At 67.8% G+C, this 21,467-nt stretch overlaps 3 protein-coding genes across 6 annotated transcripts in view; all 3 read left to right on the top strand.

Moving 5' to 3' along the window:
- Window positions 1–6,439, top strand: part of TH (tyrosine hydroxylase) — a 9,758-nt gene extending 3,319 nt beyond the window's left edge. For 2 of the 4 annotated variants that reach the window (XM_012651953.1, XM_012651954.1), the window contains 12 exons: window positions 1,053–1,284; window positions 2,213–2,387; window positions 2,594–2,682; window positions 2,852–2,919; window positions 3,341–3,391; window positions 3,786–3,931; window positions 4,033–4,168; window positions 4,343–4,412; window positions 4,836–4,892; window positions 5,105–5,200; window positions 5,448–5,581; window positions 6,255–6,439. In XM_012651953.1, coding sequence (XP_012507407.1) covers window positions 1,053–1,284; window positions 2,213–2,387; window positions 2,594–2,682; window positions 2,852–2,919; window positions 3,341–3,391; window positions 3,786–3,931; window positions 4,033–4,168; window positions 4,343–4,412; window positions 4,836–4,892; window positions 5,105–5,200; window positions 5,448–5,581; window positions 6,255–6,414 — 1,414 coding nt within the window. In that variant the 3' untranslated portion in view covers window positions 6,415–6,439. The remainder of the gene's footprint in view (window positions 1–1,052; window positions 1,285–2,212; window positions 2,388–2,593; window positions 2,683–2,851; window positions 2,920–3,340; window positions 3,392–3,785; window positions 3,932–4,032; window positions 4,169–4,342; window positions 4,413–4,835; window positions 4,893–5,104; window positions 5,201–5,447; window positions 5,582–6,254) is intronic. The other 2 variants (XM_012651955.1, XM_012651956.1) reach the window with 2 other exon arrangements.
- A 2,488-nt stretch (window positions 6,440–8,927) lies between these two features.
- INS (insulin) lies at window positions 8,928–9,865 on the top strand. Its single transcript, XM_012651969.1, has 2 exons — window positions 8,928–9,123; window positions 9,716–9,865. Exons 1-2 carry the CDS (start codon window positions 8,937–8,939, stop codon window positions 9,859–9,861), a joined length of 333 nt encoding a protein of 110 aa, XP_012507423.1. The 5' UTR covers window positions 8,928–8,936; the 3' UTR covers window positions 9,862–9,865.
- A 10,527-nt stretch (window positions 9,866–20,392) lies between these two features.
- IGF2 (insulin-like growth factor 2) overlaps window positions 20,393–21,467 on the top strand; it is a 14,697-nt gene continuing 13,622 nt past the window's right edge. Inside the window, exon 1 of the mRNA XM_012651966.1 lies at window positions 20,393–20,638. The gene's annotated coding sequence lies outside the window, so the exon portion shown is untranslated. The remainder of the gene's footprint in view (window positions 20,639–21,467) is intronic.

Raw genomic sequence — 21,467 nt, 5'->3', positions numbered from 1 at the left:
CTGGACGCTGGGGGCATCTCACCCACTGCAGGGGGCCTCAGCCCATCCTCTCGGGTCAGCTGCGCATGGCTTTGTTCCTAGCCCTGCAGTGCAAATGGCATGAGCTACAGAGACGTCATTCTCGGGGCGGACGCAGCACCCTCGCCCCCACCAGCCACCCCCCCGACGTCCCCTCCCCAGGGGGCTCAGGGCCCTGCCTTACCAGCTCTCCCTGGCCTGGGTCTTCAGCCTTGGCTGTGTCCACACCACCCACCCCCGCGGGTGACGGGGGCTCCGGGGGTGTCTGCCGCACCCCTTCAGTATTCCATCCCCGAGGACGGCGGAGCTTGTTCCCTCTTGCCAAGGGACCCAGAACATTCTCAGAAGTTCTGCTTCAAGCCACAAGCCCCAAGCACCCGACAAGCGCTGCCTCAGTCCAGCCTGGGTGGGGTCTGGGTGTTGGGGTGTCAGATGTGCAGACCCGGGGGGCGCACGGTTGTGGGGGCGGCAGCCAGGGGGAGGGGGCCGCAGGGAGGGCTGCGAGAGGGCAGGGCCCTCTGTTTGGTGGGGGGGGGCTGAGAGGGGGACGGGGCACTGAGCAGGGACCCCCTGTGTCCAGACGGAGGGGTGAGGAAGGGCCAGGAGGTCCTCCAGTGGGCCCGGGCCGGGGGGCAGCTCCTGCCTGAGCCATTCGTCCCTCCCCCCAACCCCCCGCCCGGCGGCAGGCGTCTGTCCCTCTCGGTCCATCTCGGAGGCTGGGGCAGGACACGCAGGTCTCCAGTCACCCTCTCTCTGTCCTAATCCAGTTAGGGCCAGGCCTGGGGACAGGTGACACAGCGTCTCTGCGCTGAGGGAAGTGGGAGGGCACCCTCCCGCTCCCATCCCACCCCCACCACTCGGCTTCCAGCATCTGCCGTCAGGAGGGACTGGGTGTGCCGGGCAGACACACAGTAGGCGCTCGGCGACGTGATCTGGGCTGGAGCCCGTGCCCCCTCTCCTGCCTGCTGCGTGCCACCAGAGCAGCCCACCGTGGGGCCACGAGGGGTCCGTGGGGTCTCAGTGGGTGCGTCCCTGTCCCCACAGTCCCCGCGGTTCGTCGGGCGGCGGCAGAGCCTCATCGAGGACGCCCGCAAGGAGAGGGAGGCGGCGGTGGCTGCGGCGGCCGCGGCGGCCTCCTCGGAGCCCGGGGACCCCCTGGAGGCCGTGGTGTTCGAGGAGAAGGCGGGGAAGGCTGTGCTGAACTTGCTCTTCTCCCTGGGGGGCACCAAGCCCTCGGCACTGTCCCAGGCCCTGAAGGTGTTCGAGGTGAGGGCACACGTGTGCCTCTGCGTGTGCGCGGGGCCGTGTGTGCTGGAGCCGCCCGGAGGCGCGTCCCTGTCCCCTCTAAAGCAGAAGCGTGGCTGCCTGGGCCACCATGGGCTGACGGGAAGAGGTCTCAGGAGCCCCCGTGGCCCTGGCGCACCCCGTGTTCTCGGGAGCTCCCTGAGCACAAGCCTGGGGGCTGAGGCCACCAAGCCCCACCGCGCCACCCGCCTCCCCACCACCGCACAGGGTGGGGCTCCCAGCAGGGCATCCCAGGAATGGGGGGCAGGGCCGAATGCCCCCCACCCACCAGCCAGCAGCTAATGCGGCAGCCGACTGTGTTAGCTGCTCCTGCCACCCTCCTGGGAGAAACTCCCAAATGACATTACAGCCAGACTCCCCGAGAGCTCCCAGGACTGGCTGTGTGGCCCGAGGGCCGTTGCGACCGATGGCCCTGCTTGCTGGGTGACAGGTGGCAGTGAAGCCGACCCTTTCTGCCAGCCCCTGGGTGCTCAGGGCTCCCTCTGCGGGGGCTGGAGCCTCGAGTGCACGACAGGGCGGGATCCGGCGCCCACACACCAGACCTGGGAGTGGCTGTGAGGCCCAGCTGCGGCCACCAGGGGTGGGGGACCTCTGACCAGTGGCTGGAGTCAGACTGTGGGCGCAGCCTCAGGACACAGACAGCACTGCCCAGACAGCACGTGAAGGGTCGGGAAGTGACAGTTCCAGGTTAGACACATTAGACAAAACCCGCTGGTCACCGACAGACTCTGTCCGGGCAGTGGCGTCTGACCCCAGCCTGGAGGGTCCGTGTGCCGCTGTCGAGGGTGGGTGGGGCCCGGCGAGCCCGGAGCGGCCCCTCCTCGCCATACCCCTTCTCTGCCTCTCTCTCTCTCTCCTTCTCTCCCTCTTCCTGCTTTTGCCCCCGAAGACGTTTGAAGCCAAAATCCACCACCTGGAGACCCGGCCCACTCAGAGGCCCCGGGCCGGGGGCCCGCAGCTGGAGTACTTCGTGCGCTGCGAGCTGCCCCGCAGGGACCTGGCCGCCCTGCTCAGTTCTGTGCGCCGGGTGTCCGAGGACGTGCGCAGCGCCAGGGAGGACAAGGGTGAGGCCGGTTTTCTCTCCTCGAGTGCGACTCAATGACCTTGAGACACTGGGGTGCGGGGCTTCCCGCGGCCACCTCGAGGACCCACCCCAGTCACAGCCGCGGCTGCCTCTGCCTCGCCGGAGTCTCGGGGGCTGCTTGCGGGTGACGCCGCCCCCCCCGGCCCCACACTCACTCGGGACCTCTTCCCTCTGTCCTCTGCGAAGTCCCCTGGTTCCCAAGAAAAGCGTCGGAGCTGGACAAATGTCACCACCTGGTCACCAAGTTTGATCCTGACCTGGACTTGGACCACCCGGTGAGCCTCTGCCCCAATCATGTCCCCTCACCCTTAGCCTGGCCTGGACGGGAGGTCTGTCTGCCCCAGGACCCCACGGCCTGGCACCCCCACCACGTCACAGCCGCGTCTGGGCTGGCGGGCGGGGCGGGGCGGCCTCCCGACCAGCGCCTGTTCCCTCCGTCCCCAGGGCTTCTCGGACCAGGTGTACCGCCAGCGCAGGAAGCTCATTGCCGACATTGCCTTCCAGTACAAGCAGTAAGGGCCGCCCCGCGGGGGCCAGGCGGTGTCCTGCGCCTTGCACCAGACTTGGGGCGGGAGAAAGGACAAGGGGAGGGGTCATCTTTGTCACCAGCATCGTCACCTCCCTGTCACCATGGCCACTGACTTGGGGCTGGGCTTCTTGCCAGGCAGCTCTGCCCCAGGTTCCACATGCGCTAACCCGGCCGTCCCCTCTAGCACTCTGGGGCGGGTCCCCAAATCCCAGCGGAGGAAACTGAGGCACAGAGAGGTTAAGCATCCGCCGGCTCAGGGCACAGCCAGGCCCCTCGGGCAGTGAGCCCAGTGCAGCCTCCTGTCTGCGCCCCCCAAGGCCACGCTGCACACGGCTGACGTGGGTCCCTCCCTCCTGCCCTCCCTGCTCCCCGGGGGACCTGCTGACCGCCACCCCCCTCCACAGCGGCAGCCCGATTCCCTGTGTGGAGTACACCGCGGAGGAGACTGCCACCTGGTGAGACCCCGGTGTCACACAAACAACTGCCAGAACCCCCCGTGTGCAAGGGCTGCCTCCAGGGACACGGGTGCAGCAGGAGAGACCGAGGCCAGCAGGAGGAGGGACTTCCCAGGCCCAGAATGTTGTGCTGGCAGCGCAGGGCTGCCGGCCCGTCAGGTCACCCCCAGGAGCTGAGGGACGGCCCCGCAGTCCCCGGGCCCCTGGAGTCCCCAAAGCCACCAGCAAAAGCCCCTCCCAGTGGCCAGGGTCTTCGGGGGTGAGCGAGAGGCCTCCCTGCGGGTGGTGCAGGCAGACGGCGCCTGTGGGGTGCGGGGTGCAGCACCCGCGGGAGGGGCTGCTGGGGTCCGGTGCGGGGGAGCCCCGGGCAGGCCCTGAGCCCCTCGGCCTGCAGGAAGGAGGTCTACACCACGCTGAAGGGGCTGTACGCCACGCACGCCTGCCGGGAGTACCTGCAGGCCTTCCAGCTGCTGGAGCGCTTCAGCGGCTACCGCGAGGACAGCATCCCCCAGCTGGAGGACGTCTCCCGCTTCCTGAAGGGTGCGGCACTGCACGGAGGGTCCGGGCGGGGGGGCTGGGGACTGTCACCGCGAGGCCCAAGCCGGCCTGGGTGCCAGCCCGACCGATGCGGCCCCTTGCAGAGCGGACGGGCTTCCAGCTGCGGCCCGTGGCCGGCCTGCTGTCTGCCCGCGACTTCCTGGCCAGCCTGGCCTTCCGCGTGTTCCAGTGCACCCAGTACATCCGCCACGCGTCCTCGCCCATGCACTCCCCCGAGCCGTGAGTGCGCGCCCGGCGGCGGCCTCTGCGCCGTGGCCCTGCCCCCACGAGCTGGCCAGGATGCCCTTTATAAACAAGGTCACAGAGGCAGGGAGGGCCCATCCCGTGGTCCCCGAGGGAGGGCGGAGGGAGGCTGCAGGGCGTACACCTCCCTTCTCCCCACGCCCGCCGCAGGGACTGCTGCCACGAGCTGCTGGGGCACGTGCCCATGCTGGCCGACCGCACCTTCGCCCAGTTCTCCCAGGTGCGCCGTGGCCTGGGGCCGGGGGCCGGGGGTCACCGGGGGCCCGGCAGGGGCTGGGGCTCCACGCACCAGTGGTGCCGCCTGCTCCCGGCCCCACCACGGGGACTCGGTGCCCCCACAGTGGACAGTGCCCTCGTGGGTCTGGGAGGCTTCATGGTGAGGCGCAAGCAGACGGGGTGGGCGAGGCCCGAGGACGCTCTAGTGCATGGGACAGACCTGTCCCCGAGAGAGCCCAGGGCCCAGCAGAGGGATCCCACGGCCTGTGCTGCCACCTGCTGGCTCCTCGGAGCAGTGGGTCGAGGGCCCTCGGTGGTCAGGGAGGGTCTTGGCATCCCGGCCGTGTCTGAGGCCCCGGAGGGGCTGCTGACCCCTCAGGCGCGGTGCCAGGGCTGTCTCCCCGGCTTCAGCCTCCCCCTTCCACAGGACATTGGCCTTGCCTCCCTGGGGGCCTCGGACGAGGAGATTGAGAAGCTGTCCACGGTGGGTTGCTTCCCCGGCAGGGCCCTCGGGGTGGGGCTCCCAGATTCAGGCCACACCCTGCTGTCTGTCCCGGAGGTCCCTGCTTCTGTCCAGGGAGTGCGTCCCTGCCCTGTCCAGCCCACCAGCCTATGCAGGTGGTGCCCGGCCACCGTTCCTGGGGGCTGTGGGTGGCAGCTGTCTCTCTACCGACGCTGCCTGGCTGTCCCCGACAGCTGTACTGGTTCACGGTGGAGTTTGGTCTCTGCAAACAGAACGGGGAGCTGAAGGCCTATGGCGCCGGGCTGCTGTCCTCCTACGGGGAGCTCCTGGTGAGAACCCCCTGCCACGGCCTGCCCCCTGCAGCGGGGAACCTTGCTGGGCCTCCAGGACTCCAGCCCCCTCTGGAGAAAGCTGGTCTCCGCCCAGTCCCCAGCCCACCCTGTCCCCAGGCCTCGGGAGGACCGGCGGGGGGAGGAAGGGGCGAATCCATGCCCAGAGCCCACCGTGGAGGCAGGCCGTAGAGCTCGGTCCCCTTGGGCCCATGGGGTGCCCGGTGACCCTGTGGCCTCCTGCCAGCACTCCCTGTCTGAGGAGCCCGAGATCCGGGCCTTCGACCCCGAGGCTGCGGCCGTGCAGCCCTACCAAGACCAGACCTACCAGTCCGTCTACTTCGTGTCTGAGAGTTTCAGCGACGCCAAGGACAAGCTCAGGTACGGGGGCTCCCGGGCAAGACCCCCGCCGCGCCCCGATCTGGACAAGCCAGGCCTTCATCCCAGCCACCCGCAGGGCCTGTGAACCCGCGTCACGGGTGAAGACCCTGAGCCTCCATTACAACACCACTCACGGCAGGCCCACCCTCCCTGAGGACGCCAGGCAGCTGGGGAGGGGAGACAGGGCTGGGGGGGCGTGGGGGCGGGTGAGTTCCCAGGGCTGGGGCTGGGGTGCTGTGAGCGAGGTCCTGGGGAGGGGAGCAGAGCCTGACAGGCTCGTCCTCCTGAAAGGACTTACCATGTCCCTCCGGCCTCTGGTTGTGCAATGGGGAAACTGAGCCAGGGGCTGTGTCCAGTGTGGAGAGGAGGGGAGGGCTGGGGGCTCTCCAGGGCACATGCTCAAGGAAGGCTTCCTGGAGGAGGGGCCCGGCTGAGGTGCGGGAGGGGCGGGGCGCCCAGCAGAAGCTCCCTTGGCAAAGCCGCCCGCCCGGCCCTGGAGGAGGCCCCAGGTGGTCGGACAGGACGAGCTCCGCGGCCCAGGCGGCTCAAGAGAGCCCTGGGAGCTGAGCCCGCCGTGACGCGATGCGGGGACCAGCCCTGCCGCCCAGGTGCGGCTCTGCTCTGTCTCCTCCGGGCCCCCCCGGGTGGCTGAGGCGCCCCATCTCCCCCCCAGGAGCTACGCCTCGCGAATCCAGCGCCCCTTCTCTGTGAAGTTCGACCCCTACACGCGGGCCGTCGACGTGCTGGACAGCCCCCGCGCCGTCCTGCGCTCCCTGGAGGGCGTCCAGGACGAGCTGCACACCCTCGCCCACGCGCTCAGCGCCATCAGCTAGGCGCGGAGGCGCGACCCGAGGGCCCCAGTGGGCCCGCCCTGGGGTCTCCCGGCCCCTTCCCGAAACTCCTGCGGCTGCTGTGCGTCCCAGAGCTCAGGCCCACGCGAGGAGCTGGGTCCCGGGCACCCTGGAGCCTGCCTGGCTACCAGGCCCCCCCCACACCCTCCCGCTTCTCAGCGCCGTCAGCCGGAGTGTGCACCTGACATCCTTGCCCTGCTGCTGCGGCCCCGCGCCGGCCGCCGCCCCACCCCGACGCTGTGTGCCGCCCCACTCGCCCTCTCAATAAAGAAGGAACGGTCTCTGCACGCCGCCTGGCCCCGAGTCTGCGCCACACACGACCTTGCGCCCCCAGCCTGGCTCAGGGGCCCGCCCTTGCCCTCCTCCCTGGGACGCGGCCTCCCTCTGCCCCGGCAGGGAGCAGGAGCACAGCCGTGCTGACCGGGGGTGGTCCCCACGCCCGGGGGCCCGGCCTCAGAGCAGGCAGGGGAGTGGGGGGTCCACAGCTGCTCTGATCCCCCACCCCACCCAGGGCAGGACCTGGGCCTCTGTGGGCTCCCCAGAATGTGAGCCGAGGGGAGGATTCCGACCGAGCAGGTTCCCAGAACTCTCCAGGGCCCTCCTGTCCCCAGCAAGGCGGGGGGCTGGACACGGGCTCTGTAAGACGCCCCCGGCTCACCTGCGGGGCCCGAGGTCATGCTTTAGCTGGAGCCATCGCACCCTGCAGGCCTGGCCTGACACCCCCGCCCCCCGTCCCACCCCACCTCTGCCCCTGGAGAGAGCGGCCCCAAGGCTTCCTGTGAGGACCCCCCCTTGCTCCCTGCAGGGTGAGGGGGTGCCAGCCCGTCTGCAAGGCCCTGCTCACAGCCTGCAGCTGCCCCTACCATGCCCTACCAGGACCCTTGGCTTGGCCACCCAGCAAACTCCTACTCATCCATCAAGGCCCTCCTGGCAGGGCGCTGTTCCATCAGCGCTCCTCACCGCCTTGTCTGTGCCCAGCCCCCGGAGTCCACATGCATTCAGCCCACGAGGCCGCACCGGGGACTTTTCTTCAGGGCTGTGAGCCCCGCGAGGCCCCTGGGGAAGGGCTGACCTCCTCCCTTTCCCCCGGCCCTGCCAGGCCTGGGCTCTGCCCTCCACCTGGTCCTCCCCATCCAGCCTCCCTCCCTGCCCACCCCTCTCAAGGTGGCACCACGTCTTCCCCAGCTGCAGAGGGGCCCCGGAGCTCTGGTGTCCTGACAGCTGGCACCCGCTCCCTACAGAGCCCTGCACGGGGTGGGGGGAGCCTGAGGCTTGGCGTGTGTGGGGGGCCGTCCCCAAAGGGCCCCACCCCAAGTGCCGGGCAGAGGGTCCCGCTGGCAGGCTGGGGAGGAGGGGCGGGGCCTGGGCAGGGGTGGCAGGGACAGAAGGTGCAGGGCACAGGATGCCCCCAACCCGTCCTACCCCCTTGGTCTCAGGCGACCTCAGGGGTGTCTCTGCAAGGTGCTATGGGGCGGGTGGAGGTGCAGGCATGGGGGCTTAGCGTCCACGCACGCCCTGTGGTCAGGCTGGGCCTCTGGGTGCCTGTCGAGGGGCTGGGAGGGCCAGGGGTGAGCCCAATGACACCCAAGGCAGGTGACGGGTGGCGGGGCATGGCTGGAAGTGGGGAGATGGCCCGGCCCCTGGAAGAGGGTGGGGGCCGAGAGGACACCTGGGCGGGACCCAGAGGGGCCGGCGTGTGCCGCGTGTGGGGAGTCGTGTGGCTCCTGCTGCCCCGTCCCCGAGGACACGTGTCGGTGTGGCCTGCCCTGGGCTCTGCCCCCCGGGGGAGCTGAGGCCCCGCTGGGGCTGCTGTCCTGGGCGTGGGGGGGCCATGGCAGTGAGCAGGAAGGACATGTCCCCACACCATCCGTGGGGCACGGAGGTCAGGCCAGGGCAAGGGTGCAGGGATGGGCACAAGGACACCCCCAGTTCCTGCAGCCCCAGGGTCTGCAGATTGATGCGGAAAATGTCTCCGGAAGTCGGGCGGGGCTGTGCTCTCCTGGCCATGCTTGCCCCCAGCTGCGATGGGGACAGCTCCGCTGGCAGGGCCTCATTAAGACACTAATGACTGCGTGGCCCCCAGTGAGAGGTGCTGACGACCGAGAAGATGTTCCCAGCCCTGGCACCAGGGAAATGGTCCGGAAACTGCAGCCTCAGCCCCTGGCCATCTGCCGACCCCCCAGGCCCTAATGGGCCGGGCAGCAGGGCTGGGGGGCGGGGGAGGTGGGCTCGGGGCTATAAAGCCAGCAGTGCCTGGCAGCCCCCAGCCCTGTGGACCAGCTGTCAGCAAGCAGGTTTGTGCCAGTGGTCTCCTCATCGGCCTGGGTCCCGGCTGCCCGGCTGGGGGGCTCCAGGGCGGCGGGACCCTGGACCCGAGCTCTGCAGGGGGTGGCGAGTGGGCTCCTCTCTTGGAGCATTCAGGGGGCAAGCAGGGGGTCCCCGGGCAGGGCGCCCACCTGTGCTGGCCTCAGCCCTGCTCCTCTCCCAGGTCGTCACCACCCACCATGGCCCTGTGGACGCACCTCCTGCCGCTGCTGGCCCTGCTGGCCCTATGGGGGCCCGAGCCCGCCCCCGCCTTCGTCAACCAGCACCTGTGCGGCTCCCACCTGGTGGAGGCGCTCTACCTGGTGTGCGGGGAGCGAGGCTTCTTCTACACGCCCAAGACCCGCCGGGAGCTGGAGGAGCCCCAGGGTGAGCACCCGGCCTGCAGGGCAGAGGCGGGCAGGAGCTGCCGCCCCGCGGGGGTCAGGCCAGCTTCCGCAGACAGGAAAGGGAGTTCTCTTGGCCACATCCTGAAAGTGGCCGGCCCCCCGTGGCCCGGCTGGAGACTCCCGGCTTGAGGACAGTGCGGGCCGGGGAGGCGGGCGCGGCCCTCCCCACACCCGTCTTCCCCAAATAAATGCCCCAGCCCATGTCTCTACCTCATAGGACGACAGCGGCTTCAGGGGGCGGACTTTAATAAGTACCTCAAGTCCTGGGCGTTGGTGGTCTCAGGGCGACCTCAGGAAGTGGCCCCCCCACCCCGCCCGCTTGCGCACACTCCCAGTGTGGACACACCGTAGCCAGTCGGGGGGGCAGTGGGGAGTCAGGAGATGGGCAGGCCCCGGGGACGGTACCTGTGGGCACCCGTCATGCTCCCGCTGTGGCACTGCCCCAGCCGGGGACAGGTGGCAGGGTGTGTGGGCTCAGGGCCCATCTGTCCCTGCCTGGCCGCGACCCCGGGTTGGGGGCAGGCGGCTCTGCGTCCCTGACGGCCTCGCCCTTTCTCTCCCTCTGCCGGCAGCGGGGCAGGTGGGGCCGGACGGGAGCCTCGGCGCGGGCGGCCTGCAGGCCCTGGCCCTGGAGGGGGCCCCGCAGAAGCGCGGCATCGTGGAGCAGTGTTGCACCAGCATCTGCTCCCTGTACCAGCTGGAGAACTACTGCAACTAGCCGCCCCCGCCCCCGGCGAATAAACACCTCGAATGGCCCCGTGTGTCGTCCGTGTGTCGCTGGGCCCCGCCGCACCGCACCCCCTCCGAGCGTCCTCCACGCTCACCAGGCGCCCGCAGGCCGACGCTGGCCAGGCCCGGCTGAGTGGCAGTGCCCTGCCCAAGGTCGCTGCCTGCTGCCCCTACCGTGGGGCTCTGGGGGACGCGGGCAAGCTGAGAGGCCATGGGGTCTCGGGGAGCTGACTACCCTGTTCAAAAGCCCTGGGCCCTCAGGGTCCCCAGAGAATTTTCAAGGAAAGAGAATGAGAACATTCCAGTGACTTCTTCCCACCTACCCCCTCCAGGCCCTATTTTTAGAGCTGTTTCTGATGGAGTCCCTGTGCAGGGAGGAGGCCGGGCTGGCGGAGGGGTCCTGCAGGGGTGGGGCCAGGAAGGGGCTGAGAGGCTGCTGAGGCTGGGCCTCCCTCAGCGCCTGCTGCCCCCAGCTCTGGGCGGGTGGGGTCCGTCACAGCCCCCAGCCCAGACCAGCCAGACTCCTGAGGGACCCTAGTGCTCTAGAGGAAGCAGGACGGGCCGGATGACTCCCCACCAGCCGGGCAGCTGCAGGGATGGCCGTGGGTGGGGCCCGAACCCCTCTCCCCGGCACTGGCCGCGAGGCCCTGAGAGCTGCAGCCCACATGCGCTGGGAACCACCAAGACCACAAGGCCGGGGACCAGGGCCAGGGTCTCCCTCAGCCCTCTCCGTCCCCATAGACAGGGCCACTCAGCCAGATCCCTTCAGCCACAGGCCTGGTGGTCACCCCCACGAGTGCCGAAGGCCCTGGAGGCAAGGTCACCCTGCGCGCAGGTCTTTGGGGTCCTGGCGTGAGCCCTTTCAGCACCCACTGAGCACAAATGGCTCCGTTGGGCACCCAGACTGGAGCGCAGACGGGAGCCTGGGGCTACCTGGGCTGACTGACCGAGGCCTGGGAGGTCAGCGGGTGACCCTGGCCGCCGCAAGCTCTGGCCAGCCTGCCTGCTGCCGGGGCCAAACCAATCTGCACCTCCCCTGAAAGCTCCGCCCGGCCAGGGCTGGGGATGGCTGGGCCTGGGGCTGGCACCTGGCAGCCTCCTTCCTGCAGCCCGGAGGTCACCCCCTGCCCGCGACAGCAGTGACACCCCCTCCCAGGGATGTTGCAGGCCCCGCCCCTGGAGTGGGGGCCAAGGCTGGGCTGGCGGGTGGACGGCCGGACACTGGACCCGGAAGAGGAGGGAGGAGGTGCCTGGGACCAGCCGCCGGCCGTCCACAGGAAGGCCCAGCCGGCCCCATTCGCGCGGCAGAGGCACGGGCGTCCTTCCGGAACCGAGGTACGTGTGCCGGGCAGGCGCCAAGAGCAGCCGTTGGCCGAGCCCGTCACCCCGGCCGGCCCCGGTGGCCAGCAAGGCCCTGGGAGGGATGGGCAGATGCCCCGAGGCACCGACAAACTCCGGAGGGGGTGGGGGGAGCTGGAGGGCAGCAGGAGCCCTGTGGGGCCAGGCGCTCGTGGGCCACCCCAGCCTCGTGGGACTCACGGTGTGGCCGCCTCTGGGTGGTGCAGGGGGTGCTGAGGAGGGTCACTGAGGGGCCAAGTTCTGTGGTGTCTGTCCCGGGGGCCTCTGGCCAGAAGAGACGTGGTCACAGGGTGCTGCTGCGCCACCCCCCCGCCTTCCTGAGAGCCGCCCCGGTGCTGAGACCCGGGACCCCTCCCCACACCTGTCTCCTCCAGCCCCTCGGCCCCCCACTGTGTGTCCCTGAGAAGGTCGGCGCGGGGGAGACCAGACGGTGTAGGGGTCGCCTCCCTGTGCTGGGCACAGACAAGAAGTGGGCACCCAGGGTGGCGGAGGTGGTTGTCAGCCACCTCCCGACGGGCACCACCTGCCGCTGACACCTGCCTGGGGAGTGTGGCCGCCCACGCACGCCAGGCCCACAGGCCGTGGCTCTGCGGTCCCCGCCCGGCCGCGCCTGTGCTCCGCCCCTTCTGGGAATCTGCAGGACAGCCCTCCCGTTCCCAGACCCTGCCTGCCCTTGGCACCTGGGCCGCACGGCCCGCAGGGCTGGCAGTGGCCACCAGCCGTGTCCAGCTCTGCCTGTCACCCTGGCGTTGGGGGCTGGGGTCCAAGTGCTCCCCAGCTGCAGGGCAGTGAGGGTGGAGGAGCAGCTGCTCCCCAAACCCTCAAACCTGCCGTGCCCCCTTGCAACCTTTGCCCGGTGTCCGGAGGGCGAGGGGTGTCACCGAGGGCGGCCTGCTCACTGGCCTCCCGTCTGTTTAGGTGTGTCACCTTCACACGTGCCAGGAGGGCTGAGAACTCTGGTACCCGTGTGCCTCAAGGGGAGACTGAGGCCCAGCGTGGGGACGGGGCTCCAGCCCTTCCTGGGCTGCGTCTACTCTGGCGTAGACACCCTGGCACCTGCGCCTGGCCCGGGCTGTGTTTGCCTTCTCCTGTCGGCTGCAAATATTTGCTGTCCTCACTGCTGTCCAGGAAGAGTATCCCCGAGGGTGCGAGGGATGCAGGGGTGCCAAGGTCGATCCCGGCCCTGGAGGGCCTGGTGCCCAGCGGAGTCCGGCCCAGGGAGAGGGCGCAGCCCAGGGAAAGGGGAAAAGGCGCCCTGGGCAGGGCTCCGGCGGGAGGCCAGCTGCTGTCTGTCTCCAGCCAGGCTGTGAGGGAGGGAGACCGAGGGACGTGCCCGAGGAGGACCTGGCGGGGCTGTCCCCTGTGCAGGTGGCTGTTTTCTAGGTGGCACCTAGGGACACCCAGCGACGTGCTGCCCGGCCATTCACAGATGCAACCAGCAGATGGCGCCAAAAGCTCACCTTTGCGGCGGGGCTCGGCTGCGCTGTGCTGTGACGGGGTGCGGGTCCCCCACTGCCCCCGCCCTGGACTCGGGAGGGCTTGGGGTTTACGAGGGGAGATGGAGTCAGGACGCTGCGTGGTGGCGGCTGTCAAGCCCCAGGCCAGCTTCTCTCACCAGCCCAGGGTCCTCGCAGGCCGCAGACCCGGGGCACAGCCAGCTGACCGATGTCCCTGGTCCCTAACGTGCTGAGAAAACCTCCAGCTAGAGTCGGACCCCACCTCCCGCCCTCCTCATACTGAGGCTGGAGGCTAATGGCGGTCCTCACTGCTGTGGCCACCTGGGCCACTGGAGCCCGAGGCGGAGTCCCTGTCACAGTGAGAGGTGGGGGCGTCAGGGGTTGGGGACCCTGGGGCCCAGAAGGCCCCAAGCTGGGGTCCCGCGGGTCAGGGCAAGGGCCCTGCTCCCAGTGCTGAGAGGACGTGTGGGGGTCACGGGAGGACGGGGTCTGGGAACATGGCGGCTGCAGTGGGGGTGCAGCCTCATCCGCCCCCCGCCCCCAACTGTTGTTTCTGGCCTGGGCCGCGGGAACAGCGAGGCAGATTCCTTCGAAAGGGGCGCGGGCCGGAGGCGGCCTCCCCGCTGTCCGTGCGGCCTGGTCCTGCTGCGCCGGCGCCGAGCCCCCCGCCGGCCTCCCCCCCGCCCGCTGTCCTCGGCTCACTGTCCCGCGCCCAGGTGGCCTCCGGCCCCGCCCCACCAGGCTTGGACTCCCCACTTCCTGCCCATCTGCCGCTGTCGGGGACCGTCCTGACCCCAGGGGCCCTGAGACAGCTCTGCGGCTCCCACGGTGTCCCTGAGGCTGCCCGGGAAGCTGGGCTGTACCAAAGGGCACCCCATCATCCCCGCTCCCCAAGGCAGGGGCGAGCAAGGGCGTCTTGGGGGTACCCGGGTGTCCATGACTGAGCTGGAGCCGGAGTCCCAGGCTGAGGGTGAAGTGGGGGTGCCTCCCCGCGACCCTCACCGGGTACACTCAGTGTCTAGAGAGAGCCCGGTGGCCCACACCCAGCAGCCACCTCCGCTCCCATCCGTGACCAGTGGGGCGTCCTTCCCAGCTGTGCCCAGCTCTGTGCCCTGCCAGGGGTGAAGGCTGGCCTTGGGCGGCCCAGCCTGGGGGGCCGCAGCCCCCTGAGCCTTGGGGGAGGCCCCACCCTGCAGCCCGTGGGGACAGGGCTGCTGAGTTAGCAGAACCCCAGGGCCGCGTGGGCCCCGCATTCCGCCCGGGCCTTGCTCCGACCCCCTTCCCGGCCCATCTGTGTTTTTGGAAAACAGAGCCGTGGCCCAGCAGCCCTGCCAGCTGTGGCTGTTCCCGCTGAGACCCAGAGCGCACGCCGCTGTCCCTCCAATCCACCCTCACTCCGGAACTTGGGGCCGTTCCAGCCTGGCCCGGCCCACCTGCCCCCGGCCCACATGCAAGGCCTGCTGCTGCCCGGGCTGCCGAGGGACCTGGGAAGTCTCTGACCCGCTCTGGGCCTCGAGGTCCTTGGCAGGGTCTGTCACACATGGGTGGCTCAGTGGGAGGCGAGGACAGGGCAGAGAGGAGACCGGGGGGCTCTGGGGAGACTGAGGCACCTGAATGTGCGGCTCTGGCAATGGCCGCCTGTCCCTCCGTGGCGCCTGCCTGAGGCCCGACCTCCAAGGTCCAGGAACAGCTTCAAGGGGCAGGAAGTGGCTCTTCCCTGGCCACCTGGGTGTGCTCCCGACCTGGGCCCAGCTGTGGGACAGGAATGTGCGGGGGGCCAGGCTCCAGGCAGGGGGACGAGCTGGCTGAGAAACAGGAGAGAGAGGGAGGCTGGGGCACCCCCCGCCCTGCTCCAGCTGCACGATTAGAGCTCAGAGCAGAGGAGCCAGGAAGCAACAGTTGGGGAGGCTTCTTGGAGGAGGTGTCTCATGGCCCCGCTGGCATGGCAGCCTGAGGACCCGTCCTTGCTGGGCTACGGCCCCCAGGGGTGCAGACCCAGCCTGGTGCAGCCCATGCCGCCCTCGCCGGAGGCATGACAGCCATGACGGTACAGAGCTGGCACTCCGGCCCTTCCTACGGCTGGGCGTGGGCCGGCCTTGGCAGAGAAGAAGGGGCAGCCGTGGTCTGAGGGTGACAGTGCGCCGTGTCCTGTGGGTGTTGGAGACGACAGGCCCTAACCCTAAGCATCCTTAGGGCCCGCACAGAGTCCACTCAGGCCAGTGCGGGCTCAAGGGTGAGAGCTCGCAGGCCGGAGTGCTGGCTCTGCCGCTCCTGGCTGTGTGGCCTTTGGAACGTTACTTAACATCTCTGGGTCTTGGTTTCCTCATCTGTCAAAAGGGAGCCAAAAGAGACCCCGCCGGCCTTGGCTGCTGAGAGGGCGAGTTTGGGGAGCCCCTGGCGGAGCCGTGCCCTCTCAGCCCCTCCATGTCCTCCTCCTGCCCACACTACCGGGGCAGGGAGGGAATATCCAGGTGTTCCCAGGGCGCCTGCTTTCTTGTAGTGGCGCTGCCGCCCCAGGTGCCTTCCTGGGCCAGCACGTGGTGCCTCAGAGCCCACAGCCTAGGACCATGAGGGACGCCAGCGTGGAGGTGTCCTCCAGGACCCAGGCCAGCCCGTCCAGGTGTGGGGAGGTGTGGCGGGCGGGGGAGGGCGGCGGGCACGTCAGACCCCGGGGCCTCTCCCTTCAGTGTTCCTGTAGTGGCTTCCTCTCTCCGGCCCTGGTCTCGTGGGGACAGTACCACGGGCCTGCTTCTCTGGGGGTGGCGGTCAGGGGGCCTCATGTGTCTTCCGGCGGAAGTCCCCACGCTACCAGGCATGGCCGTGGCTATGTGGCGGGGGCCCGGGGTGAAGGCACAGGCCGCCACGCATATCGGGGCGGGAGACGCGGGAACAGGAGGCTTGCGGGAGGGCTCTGAGGGTGCCGGGGCGCAGCGTGAGGGTGACCCCGTGCGCCTGAGGGCCCTCGTGGCGGAGGAGTCTTTGCAACTCTTTGAACTTGGCAGCCCCGGAGGGAGAGGCGGCTCCCAGGTCTCCCCAGAACTCACTGCCCTTGACCCCCACCCCTCCCCACGAGCCACGCACAGGCCTCCCCCTCCCAGAGCTCCGGAGTCCTCTCGGCTGCCAGTCCCAGCGGAGCCGGGGGAGGAGGCTTTGCAGGTGGGGCTCCCAGGGCCAGCGGCACGGGGACCGTCTGGGCTGCATTTCCACACGGTCCCAGGAACGGGCGTTTCAGCGCCAAGGGCCAGGGGAGAAAGGGGAAAATAGAACTTCCCGTCTGGGACGGGGTAAAACTGAACGTCTGTCAGTATTTACTCTGGGTCAGAGGGGGCTGCCCACACCCACGCGTGGCACCTGTGTGGGCAGAGGGGAGAATGGGGGCTTGGGGCGACCTGGCTCGCCCAGGGTCGTTGGCAGCAGAGCCGGGATGGGCACTGGGTCAGCCCCTGGGCCCCTCTGCCCACTCCTCGCCCATCTGAGCACGAACCTGTGGGAGCTGCGCACAGCGGGCCTTTGAGGGGCAGCCTCACCCCTGCCAGGCTGCGCCCAGGGAGGCAGCTGGGCCACCCAGAGCCCCAGTGGTGCAGGGCCCCAGGGACATCTGGTGTGTTCAGGATGGGGGTCGTGGGTGACGTCCTTCTCGTCCCCCCATCCCCGAGGTTTGGCCCTGCACTTACTAAGGGTGATGGTGACTTGCAGGAAAGTGGCTGCAACTTCTCCAAGTGGCCACAAGGTGTCAGGCTCGGGCCAGATTTGGAAATTCCCGGATTCCCACTTCCGGGTGGGGCAGGGTGGGGTGGGAGTGGATGCTGAGGACAAAGTCCCGCGACCTGCGTTCATCCCAGGGGCCCTGCTTCTGCCCCAGCGCCTCTCAGGGATATGTCCGGTTTTATTTTGATGCTAATAAAATACAGTTTCCTCTCCCCAAACATAACGGATGCTTCAGGAAGGTGTTCCAGGTTTAGCCTGTGGCTTGGGGTGCCCACCGTGCTAGGATCCCCTGGGTTGGGGACACCGAAAGGGAGCCCCCACCCCCTGCCCGGTCTGTAATGCCAGGATAGAGGCAGATCCAAGCGCAAAGGGGCAGAACCCACTTGTACCCCCAACACCACCGTCGGGAACAGTGTCCTGGCTTTGCCCCACGCCCCCATCCCGCGCACCCTCCCTCCCCGAGTGCCCCAAATGGTAGCCCCTAAAGCCCTTGCGTTGTGCCATTGTAATTCTAGAAATGCCCACCAGGTGTCAGTATGAGGCCACTCAAGAAGCTAAGTGGTGGAACCTGGCGCTGGGGACTTCTGGCGGTACCCGATTCTCTCCCGCCTAAATGGTCCGACCAGATCCCCAGGATGGGCTGGCCCTCTTCCAGGCCCAAGAGGCCATGGAGCAAGGAGGTTTCTGCTGTGTGGAGTCCTTCACCCCAGCACCCCAATATTTGTGTTGTGGTCCTTCTCACCTGTGTCCTGCTTTGGTGCACCATGGCTAGGCCCCCGCCCCATGGGCCCTTCCCACCAGGCCCCTTTTTCGTGGCCCCCTCCTCTTGCCTAAACACCCTGGGTTCCAAGATCCTGGTGGACAGAATAATCCCGGACTGGAACGAGCCCCTCTGTGCTGGGCAGAGATGGAAATCCAGCCCAGGGCAAAGCTCGAATTCAAGACACCCTTTTGGGGATGGGGGCTCCACACTTGCAGGAGCGTCATCTGTGGGCTGCTTCCTTCCAGCCCCATAGCTGCCTGCCCCTCGATCTGGGGACACTCCTTTGATGAGCCTCCCGGGGAACCACCTGGTCTGGCTCAATGACAGCCCTTCACCCTCCCTAGCTCCATCTGCAACCTGGAAAGTCCCAGCCAAGCATCCACAAAGGGCCCTGCTCCCCGCGGCATCTGGGCATTTCACAGCAGACGCCAGGGGGCAGCACATGCTGCGGAGTCTCCCAGCCACAGAGCCCCAGGGCACAGTCAGAGCCAGCATGAGCAGGTGACCGCTCCACCTGCAGAGCTGTGAGCCACTTCACACTGGCTTCTGCCTATGAGCTCCAGACCCGACGCAGGGCCACTAGCATTCCTCCCCACCCAACGCCAACGAGGAGTCCCACCTGCCTTCCTCCCAAGGGGGGGGCATGACTCCGAGGCACTGCGTCCTGTCTGAGATGCTGCCCCCCCACACACTCGACTTGAGTCCCCGTCAAGACCTGTTATTCCCACGAGATGCCCTGTTGCTCCGGCTAAGGAAGGGGGTTCAGATGCAGGCTTGGGAAAAGGGAGAATGAAATCCCAGCACAGGCCGGTAGGCTGGGTGAGATAAACACGCAGGAGACGGATGGTTGAGGTGCACGGGTGCCAGGTGGGGGGGACTGGTGCTCTCTGCGAAGTGCACAAGTCTTTGTGTCTCCCTGAGTCCCTGCTCTGTGCCTGCTCTCCCTGCAGGCTTCGGAGAGGTTTCAAATTCCCAGTGAGATCTAGCCCAGTCAGGCAGTGCTTCCACCTGAACCCTTCTCCAGCCACCGTCAGCTGAGCCTGTGCCTTACCTGGAGCTTCATGCAGGCTCAGAAGGCTGCGAACCTGGCCAGTCGTGCTGCCCAGGAGTGCCCACAAGTGCTCACTATCTGCTGCCTGCCGCTTGCAGCAGCATCCTTCGTGCCCAGCACCACGCTTACAGGGCAGGGGTCAGATCAAGTGTGACTGGCGAAGGAGAAAACTCCCAGCCGAGTCCCCTGCCCATAGAGGATGGAAGGACGTGACCGCGCTGCACACAGCTGCCTGGGGAGCGCCCAAGAAGCAATTGTTCTGCTCATTCTCGAACCCGGCTCAGTCCCCGCCCCCATTTTACCAGTGCCACGCCCACTGGCATTCCAGGGTCTCAAGTAGCTGCCAAGTGTCCCCCTAGCAAAGCCCCGCCTACTCCCCACCTCCCAGCTAGCAGGGAGGGCTTCCGGCTGTGCCCAAACCCACAGATGCCTTTCTGCTGGGGTGGGGTGGGCCAAACCTCCACCCCCTGATGCACCGTGCCCTAGCCTGGGCACGTGCCACAGCCAGCCACCCCAGCGGCCCCAGCACTGCCGAGTTGGTGCAAAGTTCCCCAAATTTGGAGGGGCTCAGGGAAAGGAGTGGAGGGGACGAGGAGGTGAGGGCAAAGCTAATTTCAGTTGGCATTTGAGCGGGTGCCGCGCTCGGTGGTGGGAAGGTCTCCCACTTCTAGGGGCCCCGTTATCATGCACGCTCTAAAAGTGCCCTTCGTCGTCTCTGCAGCCTCAGCCTCGTCCCCCTCCTCCTCCGCGTCGACCCGGCTGGAGGGTCTGGGCACCACAGCCAGAACACCCCCTGCTTTGGCGGCGACTGCTAACATTGGCCCAGCCGGCAGATCATCGCCCCGGCAGTTTCGGCAGAGAGCCTTGGGCACCAGCGACTCTCCGGTCCTCTTCATCCACCGTCCGGGAGCTGCGGGGACCACGCAGCGACTAGAGTACAGGTAACTGGGCTTCCCTCCCTCAAGCTGCGCCCCTCTGAGTGTGTGAGAAAAGCAGCATTTTGAGTGTTCAGGCCTAGGTGGGCTGGGGGCTTGGAACAGCTGCCAAGATCCTGGTTTCCAAAAGAGGGGAGGAATCTCTGCTGCAGGAGGGCCCAGGCAAGCTTCGCAAGAGTAACCTCGACTTTGGAGGGGACAGGAAAGACAGTTGGGGAGGGGATTTCTCTATAGGGCCACAGAAATCCACAGGGGCTTTTGCAAGGAGAATAGATTTTCTTGCACTAATCCAGCAGGCAAAAGGGAAGGGGCAGGGGAGGCGGGGAGGGCTGCTCTTCCCAGCAGGAGTGCACAGATGTTTTTGCACATGTAAAAGGAAGGGTTTTTCTGTGTGAAAGTTTCCTCTTGCTGCACGACACCACGCCCCATCCCAAAAACAAACAGGAGACTGTGCAGAGGGGCCGGGGCCTGAGGCTCCGGAGTAGGTATATATAATATACATGCACACACACACAGACACATAGCATTTTGAAAGTTAGGCTTCCCTGTCTCCCTGTTCCCTGCACCTCCCGACCACCAGCAAGAAATTGGAAAGGAGAGTGAGGAGAGGGACGAGGAAGGGATGAAGGGACAATGTGCTTCACACCCCCAGCAGGGCGTCAAAAAGTAGAGCTTCCTCCTCCTGACAGCGCGCCTGGTTCTCCGGCCACGCTCCGAGGACAGCGGGGGCCACGGCAGCTCCGCGGGGACTGCAGGCCTCTCGCATGAACTTCCTCTCGTCCACCCACCCAGGGCGGCGTTTGTGGGGAGGGGTCCAGTTCCCAAAGGAGCCCGGCTGCGCCCCACTCGGCAGCCTTCTCAGGGCAGAGCTGCACGTCCTTTGGGTTTGCAGGGAGCCCTCTGTGCTTCCACACAAGGGTGCGCATGGGGACGTGGAGGGACAGACTGCCACACTCTGTGCTGTGCCCTTCAAGGCGGCCCCCGTGTGCACCTCGTCGCCGCCCAGCAGGAGGGTCTCAGCCCCGGCTGCTGAGAAGCCCTTTCTGGGTGAACTTCTTGACACTGTCCCTTGTGCTTTGAAACAGGGAGAGCTGGGAGCAGAGGGACAGTAGATGGATGAGCCCCAGCCCTGGCAAGGAGGCCCGCAGGCCGCCTGGGGACATGGAGGGGACCAGTGCTCTGCCTCGGGCGGGGGGCTGTTTGGTTTTTGAAAGGGAACATCTCAGGAACACCTTTTCGGTTTTCCCCAGGGGCCGAAGAATCACTGCTGAGTTTGTTCGGGAGCAGGTGGACTCCGGCCCCCAGCCCCAGGGCCCTTCTCCTCAGGCGCAGCCCTGTGCCCAGCCCGCCCCCCAGCCTGAGCCCCAGCAGGCCAGAGCGGCCAGAGACCCCAGTCCCGAGGTGAGCTGCTGTGGCCTGTGGCTCAGGGGACTCCAGTGCTCGCAGAACTGAGGCCGGCAGGCAGTCCCAGCCCCAGCCCCAGCTCCAGAGAGGTGAGTGTCTGGGGCACCCCCGGGCAGGGCAGAAATGTCACTGGTGCGGTTCTGTGCCGTGCTCTGGGCAGGGGTCTCGGACACCCAGGCAGATGTGGGCCTCCCAAGCACGGATCTGTGTGCAGAGTCAAGCGTGGGCTCAGGGTCTTCTCTCTGGAGGGCTCAGGGGCAGGCAGAGCAGGTCCCCGCAGTCTCTGCAGCGTGCAGGTCCTTGGAGGGGAGCTCCTGGGAGAGGAAGAGGGCAGGGCAGGGCGGAGGGAGAGGGCCGGGGCGCCGCTAGGACAGGTTTGAGGAGGGGTAAGCAGGGAGAAGGGGGAGAGGAAGAAACACATCAGGCAGGGGCAGTCTGGAGACGGGAAAGTTGGGGTCCACTGAGGGGCCTGGGCCCAGTTCTCCCTGCCCCGCTGCTAGCTGTGAGGCCTCATGCCAGTGGCTTGACCTCTCTGTGTCTGTCCCCATCTGTCAAAGTGGGCGACAGTCTCAGGCCTCCTGGCCGTGCAGGGCCGTGCAGAGCAAATGCAGCACTGCCCGAGGAGGCCTTCAGTGCACCGGGGCCTGCGAGCGTGGCTGTCAGGATCCCATTGTGTTCAGCGACCCGGGCTTCCTGTGCGCCAGTGGGGCTGGGGGGGCTGGAAAGGCCCGGCCGGACGGCCCCTGACTCAGCGCAGCAGGCTCCGTGGCTGGCGGTGGCTGCACCAGTTGGCTGGTCAGGTACTGGGTCTGGGGGCGGCTCTGGGACTGGGGGAGCGCGGGAGGCAGGGTGCGCGGTCTGGTCCGCCCGTGTCCTTATACCTGACCCAGGACAGAGGCCTCCCGGTAGGGCCTGCGG

The sequence above is a fragment of the Propithecus coquereli genome, unplaced genomic scaffold (assembly GCF_000956105.1).
Source record: "Propithecus coquereli isolate 6110/MARCELLA unplaced genomic scaffold, Pcoq_1.0 Scaffold377, whole genome shotgun sequence".
Classification (NCBI taxonomy): Eukaryota; Metazoa; Chordata; class Mammalia; order Primates; family Indriidae; genus Propithecus; species Propithecus coquereli.
This window is presented reverse-complemented; position numbering and strand designations above follow the sequence as displayed.

Bases quoted from the DNA above. Each gene is read 5' to 3' on its own strand.
- INS (XM_012651969.1), top strand. From the start codon at position 8,937: ATGGCCCTGTGGACGCACCTCCTGCCGCTGCTGGCCCTGCTGGCCCTA. The intron at 9,124-9,715 runs GTGAGCACCCGG...CTCTGCCGGCAG, and splicing joins GGAGCTGGAGGAGCCCCAGG to CGGGGCAGGTGGGGCCGGAC.